Raw genomic sequence first — 27884 nt, 5'->3', positions numbered from 1 at the left:
TAGATTCTGTTCGACTAAATCAACTGTAGATTTAGTCGACTAAAATCTTATGGTATTTAGTCGACTAAAACAAGACTATAACACTAACACATTCCAGGTGACTAAAATGTGCCAAAAACAACAGGGATGTACAGATGAGACATTTTTGCCGATATCGATATCCGATATAATTAATTGCTGTTACGGCCAATAACCAATGTCAATCTGATCTCGTTATCTATATTCAACAATTATAAAATCTGAAATAATGTTTTCCAATCTGAAAAAAAGGCTTAAAACTTTATTCCAAAACTATAGGGACACAGCGTTATTGAAATGTTACAGAAACAGCTTAGCCCATTCTGACCTGAGATCAGATTCATACGAGGTTTCCACTGGACACACACTGGTCTGATTAACCCATTCTGACCTGAGATCAGATTCAAAAAATTCAAAAAATTCTAAAAAGCTCGTAGCGCGCCACCGAGTGGCGCGCTACGAGCTTGTAGGTCTGCTATTTTTGAAAAATCGAAGAACGACTGACATTTTTAGAATCTGATCTCAGGTCAGAATGGGGTTAATCAGACCAGTGTGTGTCCAGTGGAAACCTCGTATGAATCTGATCTCAGGTCAGAATGGGGTTAATCAGACCCAGTGTGTGTCCAGTGGAAAACCTCGTATGAATCTGATCTCAGGTCAGAATGGGGTTAATCAGACCCAGTGTGTGTCCAGTGGAAAACCTCGTATGAATCTGATCTCAGGTCAGAATGGGTTAATAATCACCCATCCTATACTCCGTCTACTCCACAGATCAGGGCTTGGTCATGTCTTCAGCAGAGCTCTGCCGCCCCCTAGCTGCAGACCACAGAAGAGCCAACAGAGACCGGCGGAGCCACGCCGCTGCCCCTCTCGTGCTGGAAAGGCTGCAGACGCAGCGGCGGCGAGAGGAGGAGGATGAAGAGAAGAACTGGAGAACGCTCGCCGTCGCCGTCCGCAGACTCAAACGCCACTGCGGCGCCGCGTGCACCCCGGAGAAGACCCGCGCCGCGGTGCTGGGCTTCCTCCCCGTGCTGCGGTGGCTGCCGCGCTACCGGCTCCGCGAGTGGCTCCTGGGCGATGTGATGTCGGGCCTGATCGTGGGCGTCCTGCTGGTGCCCCAGTCCATCGCCTACTCCCTGCTGGCGGGCCAGGACCCCGTCTACGGCCTCTACACCTCCTTCTTCTCCTCCATCATCTACACCCTGCTGGGCACCTCGCGGCACATCTCCGTGGGCATCTTCGGGGTGCTGTGCCTGCTGGTGGGGCAGGTGGTGGACCGGGAGCTGGCCGCGGCGGGGTACCTCCTGGTGGAGGAGGTGGGCGGCGGCGGTGGCAACGGTAGCGCCGCCCTGCTGGCGGGCCAGGGGAATGGCAGTGTCGGTGTCGGCGGTGTGGCGGTGTGCGACCGGAGCTGCTATGCCATCATGGTGGGGTCTACGGTGACCTTCACTGCTGGGGTCTACCAGGTGAGGATGTCAGTTCACTGGAGGTTTGGGACCTCTCCCTGTCTCTCCAGCTTCTGATGGGTTGTCTCCTCTCCTCTCCCCTCCCCTCCCCTCCCCTCCCCTCCCCTCCCCTCCCCTCCCCTCCCCTCCCCTCCCCTCTCCTCTCCTCTCCTCTCCTCTCCTCTCCTCTCCTCTCCTCTCCCTGACTCTCCAGGTTCTAATAATAATAATAAATAATAAACTTTATTTATATAGCACCTTTCATAAATAAATGTAGCTCAAAGTGCTTTACAGAGAAAAAAAGATAATAAAAACAAAAGCAAAACAAAACAGCATTAAAACAGGCATGCAGTTAAAACAATAGGACAATAACGCAGTGTCAAATCAGGAGAAGGCAGTGGTACAAAGATAAGAACAGATAAAATAAGGCAACGACATTAAAAAAAACAAAAAAAACAAGCAGTAATACAATACAGTGAGGACGTGAATAACAAAAAATAAAAGATCATTTAAAAGCAATGTTGTAGAAGTGGGTCTTGAGCTGAGCTTTAAAAATGTCTACAGAGGCTGCCTGTCGAAGGTACAGAGGGAGCTTGTTCCATGCCGACGTATTTTGTTGTTGCCATTTTTTTAGGCAAAGCGAGCAGGCCAGCAGTGGAAGACCTTAGGGGGCGGTTTGGGACATATTTAGGCAGGCAGTCATGTAGGTAGGAAGGTGTGAGACCATTGAGAGCTTTATAGACAAGTAAAATAATTTTAAAATCAATCCTAAAAACAACAGGAAGCCAGTGCAGTGATGCCAAAACTGGAGTAATATGTTCTCTCATCTTAGTTCTAGTTAAAACTCTGGCTGCTGCATTTTGGACAAGTTGTAGTCTGTCAGTTGTTTTCTTAGGCAGTCCTGAAAAGAGTGCATTGCAGTAGTCAAGCCGAGAAAAAACAAAGGCTGGGTCTCTCCTCTCCCCTGACTCTCCAGGTTCTGATGGTCCTCTCCTCTCCTCTCCTCTCCTCTCCTCTCCTCTCCTCTCCTCTCCTCTCCTCTCCTCTCCTCTCCTCTCCTCTCCTCTCCTCTCCTCTCCTCTCCTCTCCTCTCCTCTCCTCTCCTCTCCTCTCCTCTCCTCTCCTCTCCTCTCCTCTCCCTGTCTCTCCAGGTTCTAATGGGCCTCTCCTCTCCTCTCCTCTCCTCTCCTCTCCTCTCCTCTCCTCTCCTCTCCTCTCCTCTCCTCTCCTCTCCTCTCCTCTCCTCTCCTCTCCTCTCCTCTCCTCTCCTCTCCTCTCCTCTCCTCTCCTCTCCTCTCCTCTCCTCTCCTCTCCTCTCCCTGTCTCTCCAGGTTCTAATGGGTCTCTCCTCTCCTCTCCTCCTCTCCTCTCCTCTCCTCCTCTCCTCTCCTCTCCTCTCCTCTCCTCTCCTCTCCTCTCCTCTCCTCTCCTCTCCTCTCCTCTCCTCTCCTCTCCTCTCCTCTCCTCTCCTCTCCTCTCCTCTCCTCTCCTCTCCCCTGTCTCTCCAGGTTCTAATGGGTCTCTCCTCTCCTCTCCTCTCCTCTCCTCTCCTCTCCTCTCCTCTCCTCTCCCCTGTCTCTCCAGGTTCTAATGGGTCTCTCCTCTCCTCTCCCCTGTCTCTCCAGGTTCTAATGGGTCTCTCCTCTACTCTCCCCTGTCTCTCCAGGTTCTAATGGGTCTCTCCTCTCCTCTCCCCTGTCTCTCCAGGTTCTGATGGGTCTCTTCCAGGTGGGCTTCGTCTCCGTCTACCTCTCAGACTCCCTCCTGAGTGGCTTCGCCACGGGCGCCTCCCTGACCATCCTCACCTCTCAGCTCAAGCACCTCCTGGGCCTCAGCATCCCGCGGCCGCAGGGCTGGTTCACGCTGGTGAAGACCTGGTACCGCCTCCTGGCCAACCTGGGCAGCACCAACGTGTGCGACCTGGTCACCAGCCTGCTGTGTCTCCTGGTTCTGGTGCCGGCCAAGGAGCTCAACTACCGCTTTAAGGACAAACTGAAGGTGAGGAGGGCGGATATATAATGTTATACATCAGGGGTACTCAACTGGCGGACCGCGGTCCACGACCGGACCGCGGTCCACCTCTCTGCGGACCTAGGGTCTGCATCAGGTCAGGACAGCAAAAAGAATCTCTCCTAAGCTCAGGCCAGGCCAGCCACAGTCAATTTCAATTCAATGCAGGCAGTGTTGCTGCAGCACAACTACATTGTGTGTCTTGTGTTAATGGAGGGAAGAAGTTAATAATATAAATAACATCAGATGGTACATTTCTCATGTGAAATTGCTGCAAAGGCCCCCAAAATGTCCCCCAAGGGCCCCCAAAAATCTGGCGCGCGCTGTGTGCGCGCGCGCGCAGTGTGATTTGGATTTGGAGTTCCACTCCGGGCCTGCACTCTGCACCCCATTATTGGTTGGTTGGAAGGGGATCTGATTTGTATATCAAGCTTGGCTTGACCATACTGAACGGGCAGATGGACGCCGCGCCTGGGACCGGACCTCGGTCTTATTCAAAAACATATTTGTGGACCTTCATCATTTCTAGTTGAGGACCCCTGGTGTAAAGCATCTCAACATCAATATTATTATTATTAAAACTACCGCTTTAAGGACAAACTGAAGGTGAGGAGGGCAGATATATAATGTTATACCTTATGGAGTACTCTGTCTGCTGAAACTGTTACCCCCTGCGCAGTGTTGGTTTTCGTCGACTAAAACTGAGACGAAAATTGTTCGTCAGCTACCTTTTTCCACTGACGGAAACTACATGGAAACTAAGCTATGAGGACTAAAACGACAAATAAATACTAGACTGAAATGTTAGGAAGGGACTATAGTGGACACGAGATCCAGTGTAAGTCATTTTACGCTTTGTTTGCATGCTGAAAATAGCCGATCTACAAGCTCACAAATTACAACGCGTCGCTGTGTTGATCCCCCACGGAGTTGGTGTCGAAGTGTCCTTGAGCAAGACTCTGAACCCCTAAATGCTCCCGATGTGCAGGTTGGTGCCTTGCATGGTTTCCTCCGGGCATCGGTGTGTGAATGTGTGTGTGTGTGTGAATGTGTGTGTGTGAATGGGTGAATGTAATGCACAATATATGTAAAGCTAGCTGTATGAATGGGTGAATGTAATGCACAATCTATGTAAAGCTAGTTGTATGAATGGGTGAATGTAATGCACAATATATGTAAAGCTAGTTGTATGAACGGGTGAATGTAATGCACAATATATGTAAAGCTAGTTGTATGAACGGGTGAATGTAATGCACAATATATGTAAAGCTAGTTGTGTGAATGGGTGTATGTAATGCACAATCTATGTAAAGCTAGCTGTGTGAATGGGTGAATGTAATGCACAATCTATGTAAAGCTAGTTGTGTGAATGGGTGAATGTAATGCACAATATATGTAAAGCTAGCTGTGTGAATGGGTGAATGTAATGCCTATGCAAAGCACCTTGGATAAAGGCGCTATATAAATGCATATATATTATATACTCTGTGTAGCTCAGCCCTCAAAGCCTTTTGGTGTAAGTCCAAGCGAAAGTCATTCGAAACGCCTTCATTCATTGTATTAATGTTCCTCTCTCCCACCCAGGCTCCCATCCCCTTTGAGCTGGTGATCATAGTATTAATCAAACCTCTAAATGTACTAAATAACTCACTGTGCCGATTTGTACTGAGATGCCCATACCAAACACACCACTGTTCCTTATACAGTTCACTTGACCGGCTGCAGCCTAAAGGCAAGAAGACAACTTCACTGGTACCAATTCCTCTTCAAATGTGTTCACCTCAACTCAGTCAACTGCCCTCCATACCTGAAACAGCCACTGGTACTATAGTATATACATCCCCATACCCACTTAGAAATACTCACCATCCCTACTTTGCTATTCCCCGAAGAATATCCTCTGTATCCGGACGCAGGTCATTCCATTACAAAGCCCCATTTGACTGGAACAACCTTCCCCTTTTCTCTCAGATCTGTGACCTCTCCCGGGCCGCTTCAGGACTTCTCTGTCTCTGTATTCACACCTCAAAACAACCTGTTCAACCTGTTCATGCTACGAACACTAGTGTCCGTACTGCTGTTTACTCCTGACCCCTGTTCCAAATCACTGTACTGTACTATAGTCTCAATATGCCTGTCCAGAAAGAGTTGGGGGGGATGGGGGAGCGGGTGGGAGAGGATGAGGATAGCTAACTGTATATCTGTACATGTCTGTATTGTCTATTGTGCGCTGTCTATCTGTGTAACTGCACTGTACTGCAGCAGCAAAATGCAGCAGCCAGAGTTTTAACTAGAACTAAGATGAGAGAACATATTACTCCAGTTTTGGCATCACTGCACTGGCTTCCGGTTGTTTTTAGGATTGATTTTAAAATTATTTTACTTGTCTATAAAGCTCTCAATGGTCTCGCACCTTCCTACCTACATGACTGCCTGCCTAAATATGTCCCAAACCACCCCCCCTAAGGTCTTCCACTGCTGGCCTGCTCGCTTTGCCTAAAAAATGGCAACTAAAAAATACGGGGAAGCAGCTTTTTGCTTCTACGGGGCGTCGGCATGGAACAAGCTCCCACTGTACCTTCGACAGGCAGCCTCTGTAGACATTTGTAAAGCTCAGCTCAAGACCCACTTCTACAACATTGCTTTTAATTGATCTTTTAGTTGTTATTCATGTCCTCACTGTATTGCATTACTGCTTGCTTTTCTTTTATTCTCCATTGTTCTGTAAAGCACTTTGAGCTGCATTTCATGTCATGAAAGGTGCTATACAAATAAAGTTTTATTATTATTATTACTGTATGTAATGTTTTTCCCTGTATACGGGACCCCCTCTGAAATGAGATGCTGCATCTCAAGGGGCTATCCTTTCAATAAACTCTGACCAAATGTTCCTCTCTCTCCCACCCAGGCCCCCATCCCCTTTGAGCTGGTGATCTGTTCCTCTCTCTCCCACCCAGGCCCCCATCCCCTTTGAGCTGGTGGTCTGTTCCTCTCTCTCCCACCCAGAGGCCCCCATCCCCTTTGAGCTGGTGGTCATAGTATTAATGTTCCTCTCTCTCTCTCCCACCCAGGCCCCCATCCCCTTTGAGCTGGTGGTCATAGTATTAATGATCCTCTCTCCCATCCAGGCCCCCATCCCCTTTGAGCTGGTGGTCATAGTATTAATGTTCCTCTCTCTCCCACCCAGAGGCCCCCATCCCCTTTGAGCTGGTGGTCATAGTAATAATGTCCCTCTCTCTCCCACCCAGGCCCCCATCCCCTTTGAGCTGGTGGTCATAGTATTAATGATCCTCTCTCCCACCCAGGCCCCCATCCCCTTTGAGCTGGTGATCATAGTATTAATGTTCCTCTCTCTCCCACCCAGGCCCCCATCCCCTTTGAGCTGGTGGTCTGTTCCTCTCTCTCCCACCCAGGCCCCCATCCCCTTTGAGCTGGTGGTCATAGTATTAATGTTCCTCTCTCTCCCACCCAGGCCCCCATCCCCTTTGAGCTGGTGGTCATAGTATTAATGTTCCTCTCTCTCCCACCCAGGCCCCCATCCCCTTTGAGCTGGTGGTCTGTTCCTCTCTCTCCCACCCAGGCCCCCATCCCCTTTGAGCTGGTGGTCATAGTATTAATGTTCCTCTCTCCCACCCAGGCCCCCATCCCCTTTGAGCTGGTGGTGGTGATCATAGTATTAATGTTCCTCTCTCTCTCTCCCACCCAGGCCCCCATCCCCTTTGAGCTGGTGATCATAGTATTAATGATCCTCTCTCTCCCACCCAGGCCCCCATCCCCTTTGAGCTGGTGGTCATAGTATTAATGTTCCTCTCTCTCCCACCCAGAGGCTCCCATCCCCTTTGAGCTGGTGGTCATATAGTATTAATGTCCCTCTCTCTCCCACCCAGGCCCCCATCCCCTTTGAGCTGGTGATGGTGATCATAGTATTAATGTCCCTCTCTCTCTCTCCCACCCAGAGGCTCCCATCCCCTTTGAGCTGGTGGTCATAGTATGAATGTTCCTCTCTCTCCCACCCAGAGGCTCCCATCCCCTTTGAGCTGGTGGTCATAGTATTAATGTTCCTCTCTCTCCCACCCAGAGGCCCCCATCCCCTTTGAGCTGGTGGTGGTGATCATAGTATTAATGTTCCTCTCTCTCCCACCCAGAGGCCCCCATCCCCTTTGAGCTGGTGATCATAGTATTAATGTTCCTCTCTCTCCCACCCAGAGGCCCCCATCCCCTTTGAGCTGGTGGTCATAGTATTAATGATCCTCTCTCTCCCACCCAGGCCCCCATCCCCTTTGAGCTGGTGGTCTGTTCCTCTCTCTCCCACCCAGAGGCCCCCATCCCCTTTGAGCTGGTGGTCATAGTATTAATGTTCCTCTCTCTCTCTCCCACCCAGGCCCCCATCCCCTTTGAGCTGGTGGTGGTGATCGGCGCCACCCTGGCGTCTCACTTCGGGCGCTTCCACAGCGAGTACGGCTCTGCGGTGGCGGGCGCCATCCCCACGGGCTTCCTGCCGCCCCAGCTGCCCGCCTGGCACCTCATCCCCAACGTGGCGCTGGACGCCTTCTCCATCGCCGTGGTGGGCTTCGCCATCACCGTGTCCCTGTCGGAGATGTTCGCCAAGAAGCACGGCTACGCGGTGTGTGTGTGTGTGTGTGTGTGTGTGTGTGTGTGTGTGTGTGTGTGTGTGTGTGTGTGTGTGTGTGTGTGTGTGTGTGTGTGTGTGTGTGTGTGTGTGTGTGTGTGTGTGTGTGTGTGTGTGTGTGTGTGTGTGTGTGTGTGTGTGTGTTATATGGAAAATGATATATGATATAGTACTACTTTGACAGGTCACACTGAAATGTGTCTTGCGACCCAGCAGTCAAGTATGCAGAACACATATACACACACATTTGACATTAACACAAACAACAAGACAATTTACATACATGAAGACAAGAGCAATATCCACCGTTATAGGTTATCCCGTAGCTACGTAACTAACTACAACTCCTGATTAAGCCTCAAAGTCGACTGGTCTGGACTAAAAGGACCTCTTTAGTCTGACCTTATTGTACGCTGGTCCACCAAATGATATGAATGTCCGTTCAGGGTGAAGTGTTGAGAATGTATTATGAGGATTCAGACAGAGTAACAGTATTACAGATCATAAGGAACGGACCTCCCTCCCAGCCTCCCTATTCTGAGTTCTGAATTACCCGTTGATCTTCTCCATATGGGCTTTTCAAAAAGTATTTATTTTAAAGACGTTTACGCCGCGAACAAACCCAACTCGAGTTGTACAACAAATCAAGAAGAAAAACAACAACAAAAAGTGTTCTTTCTAATTATTTGTTCGGTCCGAAAAGTTGTGTTTGTTGTCATGATTTGTCACGACTCGAGTTGGCTTTTTGTACGACGCTTAAAAGGTCTTTAAATAAATACTTTTTGAAATGTCTATGAGGAAAATGAACGACTGACATGGAAGAAACATAGCTTTATCAGAAAACTTGTCAGGATGTGTAGAAGAACATTCTCTAGAATGTCCCATTCTTCCGCGTCATCAGTGCCCATACCCGAAGGCGGGGTTGGCGAAAGGGCCTTTCTGTGTGGAGTTTGCATGTTCTCCCCGTGTCCCCTAGGGTAGATACCCTCACAAAAACATGCAGTAATCCTGGTCTCTAAACTGCCTCCCCCTGGCCAGCCGGGGCGCCTGATGGAGGGGAAAGGAACTGGTTGGAATAACGTGTTCCTTCCACGCGCTACGTCCAACCAGGGAAACTCCCCCCTGTCAGGTGTAAAGGAGCAACTTGGACACTCAGGCATGAAGGAAGCATGAGTTCAAGTCCGTTGCTCTCCCCTTGTCCCCCATATATGGGGACTAGGTTGGTCTCCCCTTGTCCCCCATATATGGGGACTAGGTTGGTCTCCCCTTGTCCCCCATATATGGGGACTAGGTTGGTCTCCCCTTGTCCCCCATATATGGGGACTAGGTTGGTGGAGGGTGTGTAGAGCCCAGGATCACATCACAGGATGATTGACACATGGGGTGAAAAATGGGTTACAAAATCGTGGGACAAAAAATATAAATTAAAAAAAAAAATAGAACGTTCCATTCTTCCTTCCAGGTGGACGCCAACCAGGAGATGTACGCCATCGGCTTCTGCAACATCCTGCCGTCCTTCTTCCGCTGCTTCGCCACCAGCGCGGCGCTCACCAAGACGCTGGTGAAGGAGTCCACGGGCTGCCAGACCCAGGTGTCGGGTCTGGTCACCTCTCTGGTTCTGCTGCTGGTGCTGCTGGTCATAGCGCCGCTCTTCTACTCGCTGCAGAAGTCAGTACATGCATGCTTTATACTGTTCTACTCACTGCAGAAGTTACTACAACATGCTTTATACTGTTCTACTCACTGTAGAAGTCAGTACAACATGCTTTATACTGTTCTACTCACTGCAGAAGTTACTACAACATGCTTTATACTGTTCTACTCACTGCAGAAGTTACTACAACATGCTTTATACTGTTCTACTCACTGCAGAAGTTACTACAACATGCTTTATACTGTTCTACTCACTGCAGAAGTTACTACAACATGCTTTATACTGTTCTACTCATTGCAGAAGTTACTACAACATGCTTTATACTGTTCTACTCACTGTAGAAGTTACTACAACATGCTTTATACTGTTCTACTCACTGTAGAAGTTACTACAACATGCTTTATACTGTTCTACTCATTGCAGAAGTTACTACAACATGCTTTATACTGTTCTACTCACTGTAGAAGTTACTACAACATGCTTTATACTGTTCTACTCACTGCAGAAGTCAGTACAACATGCTTTATACTGTTCTACTCACTGCAGAAGTCACTACAACATGCTTTATACTGTTCTACTCACTGCAGAAGTTACTACAACATGCTTTATACTGTTCTACTCACTGCAGAAGTCAGTACAACATGCTTTATACTGTTCTACTCACTGCAGAAGTCAGTACAACATGCTTTATACTGTTCTACTCACTGCAGAAGTCACTACAACATGCTATATACTGTTCTACTCACTGCAGAAGTCACTACAACATGCTATATACTGTTCTACTCACTGCAGAAGTCAGTACAACATGCTTTATACTGTTCTACTCACTGCAGAAGTCAGTACAACATGCTTTATACTGTTCTACTCACTGCAGAAGTCAGTACAACATGCTTTATACTGTTCTACTCACTGCAGAAGTTAGTACAACATGCTTTATACTGTTCTACTCACTGCAGAAGTCACTACAACATGCTTTATACTGTTCTACTCACTGCAGAAGTCAGTACAACATGCTTTATACTGTTCTACTCACTGCAGAAGTCAGTACAACATGCTTTATACTGTTCTACTCACTGCAGAAGTTACTACAACATGCTTTATACTGTTCTACTCACTGTAGAAGTCAGTACAACATGCTTTATACTGTTCTACTCACTGCAGAAGTTACTACAACATGCTTTATACTGTTCTACTCACTGCAGAAGTTACTACAACATGCTTTATACTGTTCTACTCACTGCAGAAGTTACTACAACATGCTTTATACTGTTCTACTCACTGCAGAAGTTACTACAACATGCTTTATACTGTTCTACTCATTGCAGAAGTTACTACAACATGCTTTATACTGTTCTACTCACTGTAGAAGTTACTACAACATGCTTTATACTGTTCTACTCACTGTAGAAGTTACTACAACATGCTTTATACTGTTCTACTCATTGCAGAAGTTACTACAACATGCTTTATACTGTTCTACTCACTGTAGAAGTTACTACAACATGCTTTATACTGTTCTACTCACTGCAGAAGTCAGTACAACATGCTTTATACTGTTCTACTCACTGCAGAAGTCAGTACAACATGCTTTATACTGTTCTACTCACTGCAGAAGTCACTACAACATGCTTTATACTGTTCTACTCACTGCAGAAGTTACTACAACATGCTTTATACTGTTCTACTCACTGCAGAAGTCAGTACAACATGCTTTATACTGTTCTACTCACTGCAGAAGTCAGTACAACATGCTTTATACTGTTCTACTCACTGCAGAAGTCACTACAACATGCTATATACTGTTCTACTCACTGCAGAAGTCACTACAACATGCTATATACTGTTCTACTCACTGCAGAAGTTACTACAACATGCTTTATACTGTTCTACTCACTGCAGAAGTCAGTACAACATGCTTTATACTGTTCTACTCACTGCAGAAGTCAGTACAACATGCTTTATACTGTTCTACTCACTGCAGAAGTCAGTACAACATGCTTTATACTGTTCTACTCACTGCAGAAGTCAGTACAACATGCTTTATACTGTTCTACTCACTGCAGAAGTTAGTACAACATGCTTTATACTGTTCTACTCACTGCAGAAGTCACTACAACATGCTTTATACTGTTCTACTCACTGCAGAAGTTACTACAACATGCTTTATACTGTTCTACTCACTGCAGAAGTCAGTACAACATGCTTTATACTGTTCTACTCATTGCAGAAGTCAGTACAACATGCTTTATACTGTTCTACTCATTGCAGAAGTCAGTACAACATGCTTTATACTGTTCTACTCACTGCAGAAGTCAGTACAACATGCTTTATACTGTTCTACTCACTGCAGAAGTTACTACAACATGCTTTATACTGTTCTACTCATTGCAGAAGTTACTACAACATGCTTTATACTGTTCTACTCACTGCAGAAGTTACTACAACATGCTTTATACTGTTCTACTCACTGCAGAAGTCAGTACAACATGCTTTATACTGTTCTACTCACTGCAGAAGTCAGTACAACATGCTTTATACTGTTCTACTCACTGCAGAAGTCAGTACAACATGCTTTATACTGTTCTACTCACTGCAGAAGTTACTACAACATGCTTTATACTGTTCTACTCATTGCAGAAGTCAGTACAACATGCTTTATACTGTTCTACTCACTGCAGAAGTTACTACAACATGCTTTATACTGTTCTACTCACTGTAGAAGTTACTACAACATGTTTTATACTGTTCTACTCACTGCAGAAGTCAGTACAACATGCTTTATACTGTTCTACTCACTGTAGAAGTCAGTACAACATGCTTTATACTGTTCTACTCACTGTAGAAGTCAGTACAACATGCTTTATACTGTTCTACTCACTGCAGAAGTCAGTACAACATGCTTTATACTGTTCTACTCACTGCAGAAGTTACTACAACATGCTTTATACTGTTCTACTCACTGCAGAAGTTACTACAACATGCTTTATACTGTTCTACTCACTGCAGAAGTCAGTACAACATGCTTTATACTGTTCTACTCACTGCAGAAGTCAGTACAACATGCTTTATACTGTTCTACTCACTGCAGAAGTCAGTACAACATGCTTTATACTGTTCTACTCACTGCAGAAGTCAGTACAACATGCTTTATACTGTTCTACTCACTGCAGAAGTTACTACAACATGCTTTATACTGTTCTACTCACTGCAGAAGTTACTACAACATGCTTTATACTGTTCTACTCACTGCAGAAGTTACTACAACATGCTTTATACTGTTCTACTCACTGCAGAAGTCAGTACAACATGCTTTATACTGTTCTACTCACTGCAGAAGTCAGTACAACATGCTTTATACTGTTCTACTCACTGCAGAAGTTACTACAACATGCTTTATACTGTTCTACTCACTGCAGAAGTTACTACAACATGCTTTATACTGTTCTACTCACTGCAGAAGTCAGTACAACATGCTTTATACTGTTCTACTCACTGCAGAAGTTACTACAACATGCTTTATACTGTTCTACTCACTGCAGAAGTCAGTACAACATGCTTTATACTGTTCTACTCACTGTAGAAGTCAGTACAACATGCTTTATACTGTTCTACTCACTGCAGAAGTTACTACAACATGCTTTATACTGTTCTACTCACTGCAGAAGTCAGTACAACATGCTTTATACTGTTCTACTCACTGCAGAAGTCAGTACAACATGCTTTATACTGTTCTACTCGCTGCAGAAGTCACTACAACATGCTTTATACTGTTCTACTCACTGCAGAAGTTACTACAACATGCTTTATACTGTTCTACTCGCTGCAGAAGTCAGTACAACATGCTTTATACTGTTCTACTCACTGCAGAAGTCAGTACAACATGCTTTATACTGTTCTACTCACTGCAGAAGTCAGTACAACATGCTTTATACTGTTCTACTCACTGCAGAAGTCAGTACAACATGCTTTATACTGTTCTACTCACTGCAGAAGTCAGTACAACATGCTTTATACTGTTCTACTCGCTGCAGAAGTCACTACAACATGCTTTATACTGTTCTACTCACTGCAGAAGTTACTACAACATGCTTTATACTGTTCTACTCACTGCAGAAGTCAGTACAACATGCTTTATACTGTTCTACTCACTGCAGAAGTTACTACAACATGCTTTATACTGTTCTACTCACTGCAGAAGTTACTACAACATGCTTTATACTGTTCTACTCACTGCAGAAGTCAGTACAACATGCTTTATACTGTTCTACTCGCTGCAGAAGTCACTACAACATGCTTTATACTGTTCTACTCACTGCAGAAGTCAGTACAACATGCTTTATACTGTTCTACTCACTGCAGAAGTTACTACAACATGCTTTATACTGTTCTACTCACTGCAGAAGTTACTACAACATGCTTTATACTGTTCTACTCACTGCAGAAGTTACTACAACATGCTTTATACTGTTCTACTCACTGCAGAAGTCAGTACAACATGCTTTATACTGTTCTACTCATTGTAGAAGTCAGTACAACATGCTTTATACTGTTCTACTCACTGCAGAAGTCAGTACAACATGCTTTATACTGTTCTACTCACTGCAGAAGTCAGTACAACATGCTTTATACTGTTCTACTCACTGCAGAAGTTACTACAACATGCTTTATACTGTTCTACTCACTGCAGAAGTCAGTACAACATGCTTTATACTGTTCTACTCACTGCAGAAGTCAGTACAACATGCTTTATACTGTTCTACTCACTGCAGAAGTTACTACAACATGCTTTATACTGTTCTACTCACTGCAGAAGTTACTACAACATGCTTTATACTGTTCTACTCATTGTAGAAGTCAGTACAACATGCTTTATACTGTTCTACTCACTGCAGAAGTCAGTACAACATGCTTTATACTGTTCTACTCACTGCAGAAGTTACTACAACATGCTTTATACTGTTCTACTCACTGCAGAAGTTACTACAACATGCTTTATACTGTTCTACTCACTGCAGAAGTCAGTACAACATGCTTTATACTGTTCTACTCGCTGCAGAAGTTACTACAACATGCTTTATACTGTTCTACTCACTGCAGAAGTCAGTACAACATGCTTTATACTGTTCTACTCACTGCAGAAGTTACTACAACATGCTTTATACTGTTCTACTCACTGCAGAAGTTACTACAACATGCTTTATACTGTTCTACTCACTGCAGAAGTTACTACAACATGCTTTATACTGTTCTACTCACTGCAGAAGTCAGTACAACATGCTTTATACTGTTCTACTCATTGTAGAAGTCAGTACAACATGCTTTATACTGTTCTACTCACTGCAGAAGTCAGTACAACATGCTTTATACTGTTCTACTCACTGCAGAAGTCAGTACAACATGCTTTATACTGTTCTACTCACTGCAGAAGTTACTACAACATGCTTTATACTGTTCTACTCACTGCAGAAGTCAGTACAACATGCTTTATACTGTTCTACTCACTGCAGAAGTCAGTACAACATGCTTTATACTGTTCTACTCACTGCAGAAGTTACTACAACATGCTTTATACTGTTCTACTCATTGTAGAAGTCAGTACAACATGCTTTATACTGTTCTACTCACTGCAGAAGTCAGTACAACATGCTTTATACTGTTCTACTCACTGCAGAAGTTACTACAACATGCTTTATACTGTTCTACTCGCTGCAGAAGTTACTACAACATGCTTTATACTGTTCTACTCACTGCAGAAGTTACTACAACATGCTTTATACTGTTCTACTCATTGTAGAAGTCAGTACAACATGCTTTATACTGTTCTACTCACTGCAGAAGTTACTACAACATGCTTTATACTGTTCTACTCACTGCAGAAGTTACTACAACATGCTTTATACTGTTCTACTCACTGCAGAAGTCAGTACAACATGCTTTATACTGTTCTACTCACTGCAGAAGTTACTACAACATGCTTTATACTGTTCTACTCACTGCAGAAGTTACTACAACATGCTTTATACTGTTCTACTCGCTGCAGAAGTTACTACAACATGCTTTATACTGTTCTACTCACTGCAGAAGTTACTACAACATGCTTTATACTGTTCTACTCATTGTAGAAGTCAGTACAACATGCTTTATACTGTTCTACTCACTGCAGAAGTTACTACAACATGCTTTATACTGTTCTACTCACTGCAGAAGTTACTACAACATGCTTTATACTGTTCTACTCATTGCAGAAGTCAGTACAACATGCTTTATACTGTTCTACTCACTGCAGAAGTCACTACAACATGCTTTATACTGTTCTACTCACTGCAGAAGTTACTACAACATGCTTTATACTGTTCTACTCACTGCAGAAGTCAGTACAACATGCTTTATACTGTTCTACTCACTGCAGAAGTCAGTACAACATGCTTTATACTGTTCTACTCACTGCAGAAGTTACTACAACATGCTTTATACTGTTCTACTCACTGCAGAAGTCAGTACAACATGCTTTATACTGTTCTACTCACTGCAGAAGTCAGTACAACATGCTTTATACTGTTCTACTCACTGCAGAAGTCAGTACAACATGCTTTATACTGTTCTACTCACTGCAGAAGTTACTACAACATGCTTTATACTGTTCTACTCACTGCAGAAGTTACTACAACATGCTTTATACTGTTCTACTCACTGCAGAAGTTACTACAACATGCTTTATACTGTTCTACTCACTGCAGAAGTCAGTACAACATGCTTTATACTGTTCTACTCACTGCAGAAGTTACTACAACATGCTTTATACTGTTCTACTCACTGCAGAAGTTACTACAACATGCTTTATACTGTTCTACTCACTGCAGAAGTTACTACAACATGCTTTATACTGTTCTACTCACTGCAGAAGTTACTACAACATGCTTTATACTGTTCTACTCACTGCAGAAGTTACTACAACATGCTTTATACTGTTCTACTCACTGCAGAAGTTACTACAACATGCTTTATACTGTTCTACTCGCTGCAGAAGTCAGTACAACATGCTTTATACTGTTCTACTCACTGCAGAAGTCAGTACAACATGCTTTATACTGTTCTACTCACTGCAGAAGTCAGTACAACATGCTTTAATACTGTTCTACTCACTGCAGAAGTCAGTACAACATGCTTTATACTGTTCTACTCACTGCAGAAGTTACTACAACATGCTTTATACTGTTCTACTCACTGCAGAAGTCAGTACAACATGCTTTATACTGTTCTACTCACTGCAGAAGTTACTACAACATGCTTTATACTGTTCTACTCACTGCAGAAGTCAGTACAACATGCTTTATACTGTTCTACTCACTGCAGAAGTTACTACAACATGCTTTATACTGTTCTACTCACTGCAGAAGTTACTACAACATGCTTTATACTGTTCTACTCACTGCAGAAGTCAGTACAACATGCTTTATACTGTTCTACTCACTGCAGAAGTTACTACAACATGCTATATACTGTTCTACTCACTGCAGAAGTCAGTACAACATGCTTTATACTGTTCTACTCACTGCAGAAGTCAGTACAACATGCTTTATACTGTTCTACTCACTGCAGAAGTCAGTACAACATGCTTTATACTGTTCTACTCACTGCAGAAGTTACTACAACATGCTTTATACTGTTCTACTCACTGCAGAAGTCAGTACAACATGCTTTATACTGTTCTACTCACTGCAGAAGTTACTACAACATGCTTTATACTGTTCTACTCACTGCAGAAGTCAGTACAACATGCTTTATACTGTTCTACTCACTGCAGAAGTTACTACAACATGCTTTATACTGTTCTACTCACTGCAGAAGTCAGTACAACATGCTTTATACTGTTCTACTCACTGCAGAAGTTAGTACAACATGCTTTATACTGTTCTACTCACTGCAGAAGTTACTACAACATGCTTTATACTGTTCTACTCGCTGCAGAAGTCAGTACAACATGCTTTATACTGTTCTACTCACTGTAGAAGTTACTACAACATGCTTTATACTGTTCTACTCACTGTAGAAGTTACTACAACATGCTTTATACTGTTCTACTCACTGCAGAAGTCAGTACAACATGCTTTATACTGTTCTACTCACTGTAGAAGTTACTACAACATGCTTTATACTGTTCTACTCACTGTAGAAGTTACTACAACATGCTTTATACTGTTCTACTCACTGCAGAAGTTACTACAACATGCTTTATACTGTTCTACTCACTGTAGAAGTTACTACAACATGCTTTATACTGTTCTACTCACTGCAGAAGTTACTACAACATGCTTTATACTGTTCTACTCACTGCAGAAGTCAGTACAACATGCTTTATACTGTTCTACTCACTGCAGAAGTTACTACAACATGCTTTATACTGTTCTACTCACTGCAGAAGTCAGTACAACATGCTTTATACTGTTCTACTCACTGCAGAAGTTACTACAACATGCTTTATACTGTTCTACTCACTGCAGAAGTCAGTACAACATGCTTTATACTGTTCTACTCACTGCAGAAGTCAGTACAACATGCTTTATACTGTTCTACTCACTGCAGAAGTTACTACAACATGCTTTATACTGTTCTACTCACTGCAGAAGTTACTACAACATGCTTTATACTGTTCTACTCGCTGCAGAAGTTACTACAACATGCTTTATACTGTTCTACTCACTGCAGAAGTTACTACAACATGCTTTATACTGTTCTACTCATTGTAGAAGTCAGTACAACATGCTTTATACTGTTCTACTCACTGCAGAAGTTACTACAACATGCTTTATACTGTTCTACTCACTGCAGAAGTTACTACAACATGCTTTATACTGTTCTACTCATTGCAGAAGTCAGTACAACATGCTTTATACTGTTCTACTCACTGCAGAAGTCACTACAACATGCTTTATACTGTTCTACTCACTGCAGAAGTTACTACAACATGCTTTATACTGTTCTACTCACTGCAGAAGTCAGTACAACATGCTTTATACTGTTCTACTCACTGCAGAAGTCAGTACAACATGCTTTATACTGTTCTACTCACTGCAGAAGTTACTACAACATGCTTTATACTGTTCTACTCACTGCAGAAGTCAGTACAACATGCTTTATACTGTTCTACTCACTGCAGAAGTCAGTACAACATGCTTTATACTGTTCTACTCACTGCAGAAGTCAGTACAACATGCTTTATACTGTTCTACTCACTGCAGAAGTTACTACAACATGCTTTATACTGTTCTACTCACTGCAGAAGTTACTACAACATGCTTTATACTGTTCTACTCACTGCAGAAGTTACTACAACATGCTTTATACTGTTCTACTCACTGCAGAAGTCAGTACAACATGCTTTATACTGTTCTACTCACTGCAGAAGTTACTACAACATGCTTTATACTGTTCTACTCACTGCAGAAGTTACTACAACATGCTTTATACTGTTCTACTCACTGCAGAAGTTACTACAACATGCTTTATACTGTTCTACTCACTGCAGAAGTTACTACAACATGCTTTATACTGTTCTACTCACTGCAGAAGTTACTACAACATGCTTTATACTGTTCTACTCACTGCAGAAGTTACTACAACATGCTTTATACTGTTCTACTCGCTGCAGAAGTCAGTACAACATGCTTTATACTGTTCTACTCACTGCAGAAGTCAGTACAACATGCTTTATACTGTTCTACTCACTGCAGAAGTCAGTACAACATGCTTTATACTGTTCTACTCACTGCAGAAGTCAGTACAACATGCTTTATACTGTTCTACTCACTGCAGAAGTTACTACAACATGCTTTATACTGTTCTACTCACTGCAGAAGTCAGTACAACATGCTTTATACTGTTCTACTCACTGCAGAAGTTACTACAACATGCTTTATACTGTTCTACTCACTGCAGAAGTCAGTACAACATGCTTTATACTGTTCTACTCACTGCAGAAGTTACTACAACATGCTATATACTGTTCTACTCACTGCAGAAGTCAGTACAACATGCTTTATACTGTTCTACTCACTGCAGAAGTCAGTACAACATGCTTTATACTGTTCTACTCACTGCAGAAGTCAGTACAACATGCTTTATACTGTTCTACTCACTGCAGAAGTTACTACAACATGCTTTATACTGTTCTACTCACTGCAGAAGTCAGTACAACATGCTTTATACTGTTCTACTCACTGCAGAAGTTACTACAACATGCTTTATACTGTTCTACTCACTGCAGAAGTCAGTACAACATGCTTTATACTGTTCTACTCACTGCAGAAGTTACTACAACATGCTTTATACTGTTCTACTCACTGCAGAAGTCAGTACAACATGCTTTATACTGTTCTACTCACTGCAGAAGTTAGTACAACATGCTTTATACTGTTCTACTCACTGCAGAAGTTACTACAACATGCTTTATACTGTTCTACTCGCTGCAGAAGTCAGTACAACATGCTTTATACTGTTCTACTCACTGTAGAAGTTACTACAACATGCTTTATACTGTTCTACTCACTGTAGAAGTTACTACAACATGCTTTATACTGTTCTACCTCACTGCAGAAGTCAGTACAACATGCTTTATACTGTTCTACTCACTGTAGAAGTTACTACAACATGCTTTATACTGTTCTACTCACTGTAGAAGTTACTACAACATGCTTTATACTGTTCTACTCACTGCAGAAGTTACTACAACATGCTTTATACTGTTCTACTCACTGTAGAAGTTACTACAACATGCTTTATACTGTTCTACTCACTGCAGAAGTTACTACAACATGCTTTATACTGTTCTACTCACTGCAGAAGTCAGTACAACATGCTTTATACTGTTCTACTCACTGCAGAAGTTACTACAACATGCTTTATACTGTTCTACTCACTGCAGAAGTTACTACAACATGCTTTATACTGTTCTACTCACTGCAGAAGTCAGTACAACATGCTTTATACTGTTCTACTCACTGCAGAAGTTACTACAACATGCTTTATACTGTTCTACTCACTGCAGAAGTCAGTACAACATGCTTTATACTGTTCTACTCATTGCAGAAGTCAGTACAACATGCTTTATACTGTTCTACTCACTGCAGAAGTTACTACAACATGCTTTATACTGTTCTACTCACTGCAGAAGTTACTACAACATGCTTTATACTGTTCTACTCACTGCAGAAGTCAGTACAACATGCTTTATACTGTTCTACTCACTGCAGAAGTCAGTACAACATGCTTTATACTGTTCTACTCATTGCAGAAGTCAGTACAACATGCTTTATACTGTTCTACTCGCTGCAGAAGTCAGTACAACATGCTTTATACTGTTCTACTCACTGCAGAAGTCAGTACAACATGCTTTATACTGTTCTACTCACTGCAGAAGTCAGTACAACATGCTTTATACTGTTCTACTCACTGCAGAAGTCAGTACAACATGCTTTATACTGTTCTACTCACTGCAGAAGTCAGTACAACATGCTTTATACTGTTCTACTCACTGCAGAAGTCAGTACAACATGCTTTATACTGTTCTACTCACTGCAGAAGTCAGTACAACATGCTTTATACTGTTCTACTCACTGCAGAAGTCAGTACAACATGCTTTATACTGTTCTACTCACTGCAGAAGTTACTACAACATGCTTTATACTGTTCTACTCACTGCAGAAGTCAGTACAACATGCTTTATACTGTTCTACTCACTGCAGAAGTCAGTACAACATGCTTTATACTGTTCTACTCGCTGCAGAAGTTACTACAACATGCTTTATACTGTTCTACTCATTGCAGAAGTCAGTACAACATGCTTTATACTGTTCTACTCACTGCAGAAGTCAGTACAACATGCTTTATACTGTTCTACTCGCTGCAGAAGTCAGTACAACATGCTTTATACTGTTCTACTCACTGCAGAAGTCAGTACAACATGCTTTATACTGTTCTACTCACTGCAGAAGTTACTACAACATGCTTTATACTGTTCTACTCACTGCAGAAGTTACTACAACATGCTTTATACTGTTCTACTCGCTGCAGAAGTCAGTACAACATGCTTTATACTGTTCTACTCATTGCAGAAGTCAGTACAACATGCTTTATACTGTTCTACTCACTGCAGAAGTCAGTACAACATGCTATATACTGTTCTACTCACTGCAGAAGTTACTACAACATGCTTTATACTGTTCTACTCATTGCAGAAGTCAGTACAACATGCTTTATACTGTTCTACTCACTGCAGAAGTTACTACAACATGCTTTATACTGTTCTACTCATTGCAGAAGTCAGTACAACATGCTTTATACTGTTCTACTCACTGCAGAAGTCAGTACAACATGCTTTATACTGTTCTACTCACTGCAGAAGTCAGTACAACATGCTTTATACTGTTCTACTCATTGTAGAAGTTACTACAACATGCTTTATACTGTTCTACTCACTGCAGAAGTCAGTACAACATGCTTTATACTGTTCTACTCACTGCAGAAGTTACTACAACATGCTTTATACTGTTCTACTCACTGCAGAAGTTACTACAACATGCTTTATACTGTTCTACTCACTGCAGAAGTTACTACAACATGCTTTATACTGTTCTACTCACTGCAGAAGTTACTACAACATGCTTTATACTGTTCTACTCACTGCAGAAGTCAGTACAACATGCTTTATACTGTTCTACTCACTGTAGAAGTCAGTACAACATGCTTTATACTGTTCTACTCACTGCAGAAGTCAGTACAACATGCTTTATACTGTTCTACTCACTGTAGAAGTCAGTACAACATGCTTTATACTGTTCTACTCACTGCAGAAGTCAGTACAACATGCTTTATACTGTTCTACTCACTGCAGAAGTCAGTACAACATGCTATATACTTAAAGGACAACTTTCGTTTTTTTCAACCAAGGTTCATGTTTTAGGTTGTTATTAGAGAAAGTAAAAGATTAGTGTAAATTTGTTCTCATTTGCTGCTTTCTTTCGTTTTAGGGATTTTAGCAGTTTTTGACAGGGGGGCGGGGGCATTCGAGCATGGGGCTAAATATGTATCTTTTTACACCATTTTATGGTGATTCATTTTTTATGGTTTACTATAGTCCTACTAGACCCCAGGAAATTACATCTGGCCACAGAAGATCACAGGATCTACTGAATGTGAAGGTAGCCTACTGGGGGAAGGCTTATACTGTGTGTATAGGCTCAATATGTCAGTTTGTCACATTCAGTAGATCCTGTGATCTTTTGTGGCCAGATGTAATTTCTTGGAGTTTATTAGGACTATAGTAAATAATAATTAAAAAAATCGCCATAACATTTAGTAAAGAAAATACATATTTAGCCCTATGCTCGAAATCCCCCGCCCCCCTGTCAAAAACTGCCAAAATCCCTAAAACGAAAGAAAGCAGCAAATGAAAGAAAAAAATTAACACTCATCTTTTAGTTTCTCTAGAGAAAAACTAAAGTTGTCCTTCTACAAAATATCTTCTATCATGACAAGTTTTCACAAAAAACCTCATGTTTCTACGTCAGTCGTTCGCAAATATTTTCATGTGAAGAAATGTTTGCGTCATGTTTCATGTGAAGCAAAGATATGAGTTAAAAACGTTAAAGAATATATATTCAAAGATTTGCACCACGTGATTTTTCAAAAATAGCAGACCTACAAGTTCGCTATGAGCTTGTAGATCTGCTATTTTTCAATAGCTAAAGTATAATACTTAAAACACCAAAAGGGGCTCAAAATGGGTTCAGCTAAGTTAACATTACATACAGAAGTGCAGGCATCGTTAAGGTCCCCTTAACCCATTCTGACCGGGCACCCATTTTGGTGTTAGCATCATGTTATGCTTTAGCTATTGAAAAATAGCAGATCTACAAGCTCATATCGCGCCACCGAGTGGCGCGATACGAGCTTGTAGGTCTGCTATTTTTTGAAAAATCGAAGAGCGACTGACATTTTTTTAGAATCTGATCTCAGGTCAGAATGGGTTCATCAGACCAGTGTGTGTCCAGTGGAAACCTTCGTATGAATCTGATCTCAGGTCAGAATGGGTTAATACTTCAAGCAGAAGTGTACACAAAGTGCATAATTATAGTTAGGTATAATTATACCTAACTATTCACACACCTACCTCTGGTATTCACGCCACCGTGAAGGATGCGCTCACGGTTACATTTCACAGTCATGCGTCCCTCCAGTGTTTATAACCCATTCTGACCTGAGATCAGATTCATACGAGGTGTCCGCCGGACACACACTGGGTCTGATTAACCCATTCTGACCTGAGATCAGATTCTAAAAAATGTCAGTCGTTCTTCGATTTTTCAAAAAATAGCAGACCTACAAGCTCGTATCGCGCCACTCGGTGGCGCGATACGAGCTTGTAGATCTGCTATTTTTAAATAGCTAAAGCATAACATGATGCCGACACCAAAATGGGTGCCCGTTCAGAATGGGTTAAGTGTTAAAGAGGCTGCTATGCTTTGTTTCTGTCGTCATATCCAAACACACGCAATTATATAACCTCTTACCACAGTACATTTCACCTGTGCGTGTGTCGCGTGACCTATATTTAGTACTACAAGCTGCTCTAGAATGTGACCCATTAGAACGGTATTCCTTCAATAGAAAGATGTATTAACCCATTCTGACCTGAGATCAGATTCTAAAAAAATGTCTTCTACATCCTGACAGTTTTCTGAAAAAGCTGTGTTTCTATGTCAGTCGTTCTTCGATTTTTCAAAAATAGCAGACCTACAAGCTCATAGCGCGCCACTCGGTGGCGAACATGTTTGAGAACAACTGAGATAGAAACATGGGGTTTTTCTGAAAACTGTCAGGATTCAGAAGACATTTGTAGAATCGTCCTCTAAACACTGGAAGTCACTTTAGATCACTCATCACAGTCCAGCACAATTAGTTTGTGACCAGATTTGACTGAGAGACTGCCATCGCGCAAATTCCAGCTTTTCACCAGAGGAGAAAACCCTTTTCTTTTTTTTATGAGTTTATAGCACAGGCAGACTCTTCACATACTAGAGCATGTCTGAAACAAGTGTCAGAGCTGAAATCGACATGTAAATATGAAATAAATGCTTAAACATGTAGCTAGGTGTAATGTTAGAGACCACAGAAGTGAACCTTTCAAGCCTGTTTTCTCAACTCGCTGTTTCTCTGCAAGACATTACTCTATAAGCCATATCTCCAAAACTGGTGGGTCAAACTGAACAACCAATATGTCAATTTGAAGCTATGATTCCCTGCTTTCATATGACATGACAAAACGAAAATTCAAAAAAATCCAATGGCAGTCCCTCAGTCAAATTTAGTCACAGTTGCATGAATGTTGTCAGAAATCTTGCAAAAATTACATTTGCCTGTTTTCTCTCCTATGGTACCATATCAGTAGGTATCAGTAGGCCTACAGCCTGGAATTGTGGACAAACTCTTATCCAATGATAACAACATATTCTATGTTTTGTGTGCGAGAGGCTAAATGTCATCGAATAAACCAATGGGATCTCACCATCCTCTGAATAAACCAATGGGATCTCACCATCCTCTGAATAAACCAATGGGATCTCACCATCCTCTGAATAAACCAATGGGATCTCACCATCCTCTGAATAAACCAATGGGATCTCACCATCCTCTGAATAAACCAATGGGATCTCACCATCCTCTGAATAAACCAATGGGATCTCACCATCCTCTGAATAAACCAATGGGATCTCACCATCCTCTCTCGTGTTTCCCTGTCCAGGTGCGTGCTGGCGGTGATCATCGTGGTCAACCTCCGCGGCGCCCTGCGGCGCTTCACGGACGTGCCGCGCATGTGGCGCGCCAACCGCGTGGACGCCGCCGTCTGGCTGGCCACCATGGCGTGCTCGGCGCTGGTCAACACGGAGCTGGGCCTCCTGGTGGGCGTCTTGGTGTCGGCGTTCGCCGTCCTGGCCCGCACGCAGCGAGCCCGCGCCGTGGAGCTGGGCCGGGCCGGCGCCGCCCGCCGCGGTGAGGAGGGGGAGGAGGAGGAGGGGGAGGAGGGGGAGGGGGAGGAGGGGGGCAGGGATGTGTACGAGGACCTCGCCGCGTACCGCGGACTGCGCCGCCAGCCGGGGGTGGCCGTCTTCCGCTACGAGGCGCCCATCTACTACGCCAACCAGAGCCTCTTCAAAGCGGCGCTTTACCGACGGCTGGGGCTCGACCCCGCCAAGGAGAAGGCCCGGAGGAGGAAGGAGGAGAAGAGGAGGAGGAAGAGGGAGAAACTGGGAGAGGCCGCGGGGGGGAGGGAGGGGAGGGGGGAGGCCGCGGGGGGGACCGTAGACCTGGTGCAGGAGAAGGAGACCTCCTTCCACAGCGTGGTGATGGAGGAGGAGGAGAAGGAGAAGGAGACCCCTGGAGGCTTCCACAGCGTGGTGATGGACTGCGGCCCCGTGCTCTTCCTGGACACGGCGGGTGTCAACGCCCTGAAGGAGGTCCGCAAGGACTACCAGGAGGTCGGGGTCCGAGTCCTGCTGGCCCGCTGCAACGCCTCGGTGCTGGACTCGCTGGAGAGGGGCGGGTACTTCCCCCCCGCCGCCGAGGAGGAGGAGGAGGAGGGGGAGGAGGGGGGAGAAAAGGGAGAATGTAGAGGAAGAAAAATGGCGTTCTTCTTCACCATCACGGACGCCGTGCGCTATGCCCAAAGCCTCTCCTCCTCGTCTTCTTCGTCTGCCAACGGAGACTGTGACGCGGGCTGCTGATGTTTAGACGCATCTCACAGATGGTTTATAAAGTGCCTTATAATGTAATAATGACCCAGGTGGGACATTTTTTCACCCGTTTAAACGAAGTATGGACTCCATTCGTTTATTTTTCTTTCTTCGGTTGTATTTTGTATAAAGGCTAATTGTTACGGTCATTGTTTAGCTTTATGTCGGGTTGTGACCGTGAATATTCGGAGCAGCTTTATTTCTGAGGTTGAGTTGGAGGAGGTATGTGTGAAATGGTTCCACCATATATGGAATGTTACTTAAAAAGGGCTAATGTTGCTCAATTTCTGAATGCCCTATAGCTATCAGAAGAGCATTCAGCATTTCTAAACATGACAAACCTTCAGCCAAAGGTGAAATACTGTATTATTCTGCTATGATTAGCTTGAATGTGTCCCATTTCTAGGGACTGCATGCCAGCAGATCTATTGTGCTTATAGATCTGCTATTTTTTCCAACTGCTACATTTTAAAATAATGGTTAAAAGTGGTTAAAGGCTAAGGCGACACAGGTGTGTTCCAGGTCTTAATGGGGTTGACAGCAATAGTGTGTGAATCAGACGGAGCTGTTGCACAGTTGTATGTATTTCTTTGACAACTGGGTCTATATTCCTGGTGTGGAGGAAGAAGCCTTTTTGAAGCTTATAGGTTGGATACATGCAGCCAAACAAAGGACATAACAAAGGCCTGAGGCTCCAGGACAGAGGGCTCTCAGGTGGTGGAATTGTTGCTGCTGCTGCTGCTGACAAACACTGACTGCATGGACAGGCCCTCAGGCAGTATTATATAGCTGGCCATTGATTGAGGTGTGAGTGGGAACAGGTGAGATTACTGATTGAGAGGGAGTGACAGCAAGCGAGGTGGGTTAGGGTCCACATGGAATAGGCCAAGGGGGAGGGTTGGTGTTGATGGGGTGCATACTTAGTTTAGACTAGTCATTGGTTAGACATGGGTTAAGGTTAGGGTTAGACTAGTCATTGGTTAGACATGGGTTAAGGTTAGGTTTAGGTGTGCTGCCCCGTGGGAGGTTAGGGTTAGGGTGAGGGTTTGAGATAGGTTGTAGTTGTAGGACTAATGACTGGTCTAACCAATGACTAGTCTAAACCAAAAACGCGGTGTTGATAACTAGGTTGACTCTTTTCTACAATAAGATGGTGAAGTTAAATGTGATGTTCCGTCCCACTTGCTGAGTGAGATGCTGACATGAATTGAGGCTAATTTGACCATGGTGGATGGATGGACCTGATGGACCATGGCGGATGGATGGATGACCATGGTGGATGGATGCCGGTCATGGATTTGTTGTTTTGTCAATATGTAGCTCTCAGGTCTGTTTGCTAT

The 27884-nt window shown here is 43.4% G+C and overlaps 1 protein-coding gene across 1 annotated transcript; it reads left to right on the top strand.

Annotated features, from left to right (window-relative positions):
* Window positions 1–803: 803 nt before the first annotated feature.
* Window positions 804–26535, top strand: slc26a2 (solute carrier family 26 member 2; the record flags this gene model as incomplete). Its single annotated transcript, XM_083786401.1, has 6 exons — window positions 804–1484; window positions 3171–3461; window positions 7855–8097; window positions 9566–9771; window positions 25557–25804; window positions 25853–26535. The coding sequence occupies 6 exons, from the start codon at window positions 804–806 to the stop codon at window positions 26533–26535; spliced, it is 2352 nt and encodes a 783-aa protein (XP_083642527.1).
* Between the last annotated feature and the right edge of the window lie 1349 nt (window positions 26536–27884).

Source organism: Protomyctophum parallelum (genome assembly GCF_964188405.1).
Source record: "Protomyctophum parallelum genome assembly, chromosome: 16".
Lineage (NCBI taxonomy): Eukaryota > Metazoa > Chordata > Actinopteri > Myctophiformes > Myctophidae > Protomyctophum > Protomyctophum parallelum.
Note: the sequence above shows the minus strand (reverse complement) of the source record. Positions and strands in the feature narration are given on the sequence as shown.